We start from the raw sequence: 8,762 nt of genomic DNA on the forward strand, positions 1-8,762 counted from the left end.
TATCATCAGCTTACAGTCATTATTATAAACAATTATATTTATACTTACTAAACATCAAGAAGAGGTAGGGTACTTACAATTAAAAATAAGCATTAAATATTTAAATTTATCACTCATTATTTTTTCATAAATTATAGTTATATAAAGAACCTTTTGCATTACTATTGTTAGCTTACTAGTGTCTAAATTATAAATCAATCTTTTTATTAATTTTTATTTATGCTGAAATTACACTCTTTTTTTTTTATAATTTAACGCCCATGAATTGTAATTATTTCTTGTTCCTAATATCTGGGTTACCTGTTGAAGGCTCTGGAATCATCGGATAAACATCTAACATTATCTTCAACGGCCGTGGTCTCATTGGGTGGAATATTGCCTGGGTGTGAGTAGGAGAAGATTGTGGATTCGGTCTGTTTGAAAACCTGAAACAAAATTAAAGGAAATGATTAGATATCTATTATGAACTAGTATATTAGAAGACCATTTTAAATTGCACATATTGATATATAGGTGAATATTAATGAATTACGAGTATTTAAATAATATATTTAAACTTACCATAAATAAATATGTAGTATAAATAAATTGATAAATAATTGAAATTGTATAATTTATAAAATGAAAATAAAAATCTGTACCGCTATAACCATGGGTCAACATGAACGGTCAAGGCTAAAGTACTTAGTAAGGAAGTACTGTTACTATACCAACGGTTCTGCCAGGAGCTGATGTGGTCAGAATCACGCTAGAGCACCAGATTTTTACCCAATGAAGTGTACCCGTTTAATTAGGCTGGGTGGACCCAGAAGGAATATTGAACCCAGGTCCTTGGAGTCTGTAGCACAATGCCTTACCATTGAGCTACCCACTTCCACTTGAATTTAAAAACTAAACAAATGTAATGTAATATTGTAGGTGTATAGATACTGTGAATTAATTTAGGTCAGCTATAAGCTCTAACAATTAATATAGATCAGCTAAAGCAATTGTGAACTTTAACGATTTCGTTTAAATATTTTCCTTATCGAACCTTTGGAATTTAATTCCTGTACTACTCCTCTGGAAATTTAATTTGAAGTTTCATGTTTCAAGAAACGTATAATAATAAAAGAAGCACTCCGTTCACCATTCGCAAATTTCTTCGAAAGCACCGGATTTTTAGGATTTGGCCTCAATGCCACTGTTCACCCCACAATGATATTCGAAGCTTCTAATTACCACAAGCAATAATGTTTCAAAATTAGAGATTTTATGGATATTCATATCTCACTCATTTGTGAATATGAAACTTCCAAAAAGAGTTATTTTAAATCCCTATATCCTCTGGTATTTAAAATTAATTTCCTGAAAAAAGTGTGAGTATTGTTCACAAAATAATAAAACTATATTTTCGTTAATCCCATTCAAAATATTTACATTTGTGAATACTGATATTTGAAAGTTTATGAGATTCCCTTAGAAAAATTTAAGAAAGGGGGCTTGTCTGAGCACTATAGACCTATTATCCTCCTATCACACATTAGCAAAGTGATGAACGTTTGTACATCATCAACTGATGGACCACTACGATGCTGCTCGTGTAATTCCACTAGAGCAAACTGGTTTTCGGGATGTTGTCTCTTGTGACTATCATTTGGCAAACCTCCAGGTGCACACCATCGAACGGATGAAGAGGAACAGAGTTTATATCTTTAGACAGTAGCCAGGCGTTCGGCAGAGTTTCACACCCGCTTCTACTTCGCCGGCTGGAGAAGTTCAAGTTCCTCGCTGATCTATGGCATCGAATGGAAGGTCCTTCGTCGTACGTGTTGGCAAAGAACTATTGCCTCCAGCCCCCACCACCTGCGGAGTACCACAAGGTTCAGTGCTGGTACCCTTGCTCTATGTCATCTTCACTGCGCCAATCGTATCTCTGGAGCATAGAGAAGCACAACATCATCCTCTACCTTGGCATGACGTTGGATTGTCATCTCACATTCTCTAATCATGGCAACAAGAGGCTCGAGTTGGCCCGACTTTAATCTTACAGGATAAACTATTTGCTCACTTCACCGTAGCTTTTACTACGTCTGAAGCTACAAATTTACAAAGCGATAATCAGACCGACTCTTCTCCATGTCGCACTTTTAATGACACCTCTACAAGATAACGCTGACCAGACTGCAGGGTTTTAGGGATCCGTTTTTCCAGGAATCGTCAGGGGAACTACGCTTTAGAGGGCTAAGAATAGTGTCATACGTTGAGAGCTCCAACTCCGCACTCAGTAAATAAATCGCAGGCACATCAAATGTTTTAATGTATTGAAGGCTTGTTCTAACCCCCTGTTTCGACATATCGCCCCTCCACCGAAACCTGGGAGGTAGCAGACCTCTGTCCCCTTACTCGACGTCCTCGACGAAGAAAGCGCTTTGGACTCAGCAGTCTAAAGCCGTCTCACTTCACACCTAACCTGCTAAACGTCCCTCCCCGTTCCAATAATACACCGGCGTTAGCTACTTGTTAAACTACCTTAATCGGACCCTGCAACTAACCTTATAATGTCACAAGACAATCAAAGACAGTATCTTACTGATGTGAATATACTATGTATTCATGTCATGTATTAACCAAATATAAAAATAAAGGGGGTTAAGAAAAAAAAATGGAATAATTTAAAAGGAGCTATTATTAGCAAATATATACTGAAATTCTTATACATATTATTGTTTGTTGGTTTCAATAGTTACCCTTTATTATTGACTAAAAAGAAAAAAAATAACCATCCTAAAATGAATATCCTTGGGTTTATTAAATGATTAGAATATAAAAAATACTTAAGTTTTCAGTGAGGAGCCTTTCTAAAGTTTTTTTAAATATAATTGGCACCAAAGATCTAAATTGATCACTCGATTGTCCTCAGAACTGAATATTACCGTTCTCCAATTTTTTAGCTTGTTATTATTACGAAACTCTGATATAGTAAATGATTAAGTTAAATCATAAGTCATTGAATTATAATTTTACCGCTTTTAATTTATTAATTGTTATTTCTACAATCAATATTATGTTATTTTTTAAAGTTGGACCCTGTGAAACCATAGGTACGGTCCTTTCGTCAAGTTTCAATAATTTTTAAATTAAAAAAAACAACAAAAAACATTACGTTTAATCAAATAATAATAAAGAAATATGTTAAATATTAGAACAATATTTTTAATTTCTTATCAGTTCAAAGCAGACCCTACTCACAACTGTAATCCAGCATTAAATATAAATTCAAAGGGCCATTGTGGAGTGGACAGTTCGTTTTTCTATCTCAGCCCGGAGTCACTATCATCCCCTCTCTAATCTGTTTATAACAGAAGGATCTCACTCACCTTCTCATCGCTTTAGAATATATCATTTTCTATTCTATAAATTAATCAAATAATTCTAATAAACATATTTAAATTATGTCTTGTCAGTAATAATTAATGTTTGATTAATGACTCGATTTTAAAAATAAAGTAGCGTATTGCTTAATTTATATTTTCTTTCTAGTTTTTAAATGCTTTTAAATTTTAATAAAAAAAAAACATGGATGTGGGTTCCACGGAAAATCCATAGGCGTGTTAAGCACTAACTCAAATTTCTCACAAAAAATCACGTAATAATTTTTGAAAAATTAATGTTTTTTGTGATTTAAATCTCCGATTTAAAGTCCGACCCTTTTCGAAATAATTGGGGCTATTATATATATATCTCATAAATATCCCTGAAAATACAATATTTTTATACCCTTCATTAAAATAAATTAGTACATCATACGTAAATAATATATGAAATGTATTGTATATACTTTTACTGAGTCTTCTAAATTTAAAGAAAAATTAATAATGATAGAAAATTAAACAGTGGATGACAGATTTAACTTATTTTGTTTTCCTTAATTTCATGATCAAAAAAATTCTCATTTACTGTCATTTATTAATTAGTGGTTGTAAAATTATGGCAATTGTTTATTTTAGTCTAATTAAATGTCGGTTATTTACAGATATTTTGAGAATTACCTGGTCCCTCGATCAGTTTCCACCGCCAGCTGGTTGATCTCTGAAGGATGTGAAGGCTTGAAGCGAACGAAGGGGTCTGAAACGTAAGCATGACCGTTGAGATAGGGTTTGTCTTCGGCCTTGACGTAAACACCTGTGAACTTGACACCCGGGGTCTCCACCCAAGACATAACTTCCTGGACTCCGCGTGGTGGGCTTCGGTATCCCTCAAGTTGAGCGTATTCGTCACCATACGACGGTAGTTGGCTATAGGCAGCTCCCACTGCAATGAACAAAATGGTTTAAAAATCTATAACTATTTATTAAGTTAATAATAGATTCTTACTTTAAAACACAAGAGCAATGGAAATACGCTATCTGAGAAAGTCGGAGGTAAAAATGAAAATAAAATAAGATGGGCTCGAAAAACCACATTACGGGTGAAATTTTTCAAAAGCTAAGTGATGATGAACAATATCAGTTCATTAAATATCAACAATACATTTTGAACAGTAGAAAAGGGAATACAACTAAGAGGAAAACATGGAATGATTGAGTTACTTAGATCTTTGAGAAAAGGAAAGAAAATTTGGGAAAAAAGGCAATCCGTTTAGGATCAGGAACTGTAAGGAGACCAATCACACAAATACCATTTATTGTATATAAATTCTTTCAAAATTAGTACGCATGAAACTTGGTTTATGAATCATTAGCACCTCTGCTAACTTTGAATTAGTATCCTGACTAGGGGTGGAGATACTGAAATAAATTTTAATTCTACTAACCACCAATGGGTTCCTTCCCAAGATTTTCAAGTGAATATGAAACATACTACATATTTACTTATTGTATTATTTTATACAGTTGTAAATTACAATAAATAAATAATTTTAAAAAAAATTCTACTATAAATACAACTAATCTGACCTGGAGTATATATTTTTGACCATTAACTTTATTCATGCCAAATTAAAAATCTTTGATTTTACTATAAATAGCAATAATTTATAATTTATTGATCTGATATGGCAATTTTAAATTATACAACTTGACAAGAATTCAAATAATTATCACTCGACGCTATGTCAAAAAATTAAGTATTGAAAGTAAAGGTCAATACTTATTGAAAGTAAATCAACAGAGTTGAGAGTCGAATAAAAAGACACGTGTATAGAGCTTTCCTATATCCTCTGAAAAGACATTTTTGTATTCCGTATAGCGTATCTTGTCTGATATTGAAAAACATCTGAGAAAAAAAAACAAAAAAAAAAACTAGAAACAAAAGTTTTGAAACCTTACTCGCATTTTGAAAAATTCTAGATATTATAAGAGCCCGGTAGAAAGTAGTACTTATGTCATTACAATTGCTGATTACTTTAATTAAAACTTTCTAGAATTACTAATCAAAATTTATGAGTCTACCAAGTATAGTTAGGGAGAATTGGTGGCCGTTCCAAAAAGTTAAAAAATACAATTTTTCTTTCGTTGCATCATGTCTTTAAAACTAACTACACCACTTAAAAATATAAATTCCCCAAAATGAATTTACCAACTGCTGATTTTTCAGTGCATTTTTTTTTATAAAATGTATAAAAAAAAATAATAATATCTCCGGAACTATTAAACGTAAAATAGTTTTATTTGAGCTCGTATTTTAATAAGTTTATTGGTCTTTAAATGATATTCTATTAGATTTTCTAGTTTTTTGGGGAATTTTAACAACATGGAGTGCGAAAGAAAATTTAATTTTTTTAAATGTTTTGAAATCAGCCATTGAATATCAGCCAATTTTTTTACCTCCTAACTATACTCGGCAGACTCATATATTTTGATTAGTTATTATAATGATAATTTTAATTATAATGAGTAATTATAAATACTTTTAATTAAATTAATTTTAAACAGTGGGTGTAATAACTGACTCTCTTCTCCTCTTGGGCTCATTTACTGAAATGTAGGAATCAATTCCGACCTAGTGACCCAAGGATTTCAGGGACAGAATCACAAATCTAATGCAAAAGTTTTCACAAAGGAAATGTTGATTTAAATATAGTTCTGTTTAATTGAAATATAAGTGTAAGTTGTAAAACCCCCTAACCGTTCGATTAATTAAATTTACACATATTCCCAGTTTTATTAAAAAATAAAATTGTGCTCCTGTGATCGCTGTATTGAATTTTCATAAAAATCAGATTTTTTTTTTAAACTAAAATAATTTAATCTTACTCTAAATAATACTTTTTGTTATAAATATTTTTAATATAAAATACTCTTTCAAATAGATCTGAAGCATACATGAGAAGCTTCAGTTCAAAATGCATTGTGATATTTTATGATAAAATTTACTTTGAACCTAATTGTCAATTATTTCTGAGATAAAATCTAAATTTGAAGTTTTCTTGATCAAAGTGCTTTTTTCAATTACTTATAGAGCTTTGAAGTCAGTAGTTCACTGCAAAATTAATTTAGTTGATTAAATGTGAAGTTTCTTATAAATCAAAATGAATTTTGATCTGGAGTTGTTTGTTTATATTTATTATATGAAAATGAAACGTAAACCTACGTCTCAATATTAATACATAACCTACCATGATCGGAAGGTGGCCTTCTTCTGTTCACTATCCTTCCCTCGCGGACACTTTCGACGTAGTCACTCACAGTCCTCTGCTCTGGTCGCCCTAGCACCCCGGTCGTAGCCTCCAGGATGGACTTCTCTTCCTGAGTGATCATTACCGGAGGGTAGTTTTCTGTGGGGATATCATTCTCATTCGGACGGTTCAGAGTCTCTTGTATTCCATCCCCAGGAGCCGTGACATTAGATAGCAGCGGGGTCCTAGTGCTCTGAATTCTGCTGCTACTGTTTAGCGAAGTCTCCTCAATTAGCTCAGAAAAATTACTCTTTGTCAGCATTAATGATACGAAACAGACCTGTAAATATATTAATTATCACTAAAAAAATTGATCTTTTTTTTTTTTTTGTTAAAAATGTACTATTTTGTATAACTTCTTTATATTAATTCGTCATTTTAACAACGCAGCAGTTAAAACATTTTCAAGTCAGTTTGTCTAAAGCGATTGTATCCAATCGGTGGTCTGCTGAACCCACACCGGGCCGCCTGTGTCATAGGATCTTTATTGGCCGGTATGGTCTTTCAACACACATTTGTGTGACTTTATTTTTAGAACTATCATATTAATAATTTTTATGGTGTTTGGGTGTTAGCTGAGAGGTTTAAATAAGTAAATGTACAACTAAATGGACTCAAAATGGACTTATGAGCAACGTGATTTTCATATATTTTCCAACTGGGATGGGTCGCACGTGGTTCAATTTTCGGCAAAGTGGTCCGCATACTTTTATGGATTGGGAACCACTGTTCTGCAAAGATAATATTGCATAAATCAGCAGTTTAAAAAAAATACAATTGAAAATGTATGGGTTTTATTTTTAAACCAATGTGACACATTGTGTCAAACGTTTGAATTTTATTTTATTTTATGTAAAACTTTTATTGTTTTCATGCAATCAACAGAAATAAATGTATGAAAAAATTGCTTTATCATTTATAAATTATTTGGCCTTATCTCATTTTTTTTAATTTTGTAGAAATTTATACGTAATGTATACTTTATAAAGTTAAAATTTAATTGAAAAATGATCATAGATTAATTTTTACTTATTCATTTAAAATATTTGTCAATATACTTTTACTTTTGATAAATTTTTTATTTCAGATTTTGTTTGTTATATTAAAGTGAAAATGGGTCATCTAATCGAAACGTTGTTCTAATGAACAATTTATTTTATGAAGTTAAAGAATGATTTTATATTAGATTTAAATATATTATACATTAATGCCATCTATTTCTCGGAAAAAAATTAATACAGATTAATTATATACCCTTTGAACCGTGTTTGAATGGAAGAGTTGAAACTGATAGTTAATTTATCTCTGGAATCTTATTAGTGTGAGATATTTAAAGTGTTCATGTCTTAAATAAGGCATTTGAGTAATCATCAAGATATTTTTTTTTATTTGCACCTGTAAATGTACATTTACAGCCAGCAAATGAGATCTTCTATCAAGGCATGGCATAAGCTGGCATGAGGGAGATAGCAACCAGTGGTACATCCTCCTGACGTTAAATAAATTATTTTATTACCTGAGGAGATCCCGCATCCAACTCTTCTTCAGCCTACGCCGTTACGTCAGAAATGTTATGGGTTGCCATCTGTCGTATAAATATATTGAAATGTCCATGTAGCGTGTTGTGAAACCGTTCGTAAGTCCTATGAATGTGGTCCGTCACAGTCGGAATGCGTAGGTCGGTGTGAATATAATTGTCTCAGTTGGAAATTTAGCGTTTTACGTTTTGTCTTGACGTGTGGGCCCCATGTCAACCTTCTGTCATAGGTAAGTCCTAAATAAGTTACTATGTTTGTTTGTGGTATAGGGTGATTGTCAATGTAAATTGAAGGGCATGTTTTGTGTTGTAGAGTAAATGTGACATATTGTGACTTGTCGTGATTAATCTTGATTTTCCATCGTGTGCACCATGTCCTGTATATTGTTTAGAATATGTTGTAGTGTTAGTGTGGCCTGTAGCGGGTCTGTATTTCTGGAAATGATAACAGTGTCGTCTGGATACGTCGCAGTAAATATGTTGTCGTTTGTCGATAAGTCGTTTGTAAATATGTGGTACCGATGGTATATATTAATTATTTTATATTATACAAAAAAAGTTTTCAAT

General features: G+C 32.1%; 1 protein-coding gene across 1 annotated transcript in view; it reads right to left on the reverse strand.

Moving 5' to 3' along the window:
- The window catches only part of LOC106681336 (uncharacterized), a 36,495-nt gene that overhangs the window by 5,406 nt on the left and 22,327 nt on the right, over positions 1 to 8,762 (reverse strand). The window contains exons 3-5 of the mRNA XM_014421598.2: positions 6,599 to 6,938; positions 4,032 to 4,293; positions 301 to 425 (exon numbers count right to left, since the gene is read on the reverse strand). Of these exons, the coding sequence (XP_014277084.1) occupies positions 301 to 425; positions 4,032 to 4,293; positions 6,599 to 6,938 (727 nt within the window). The remainder of the gene's footprint in view (positions 1 to 300; positions 426 to 4,031; positions 4,294 to 6,598; positions 6,939 to 8,762) is intronic.

This window comes from Halyomorpha halys, unplaced genomic scaffold (genome assembly GCF_000696795.3).
Source record: "Halyomorpha halys isolate HHAL.00 unplaced genomic scaffold, Hhal_1.1 Scaffold327.1, whole genome shotgun sequence".
Classification (NCBI taxonomy): domain Eukaryota; kingdom Metazoa; phylum Arthropoda; class Insecta; order Hemiptera; family Pentatomidae; genus Halyomorpha; species Halyomorpha halys.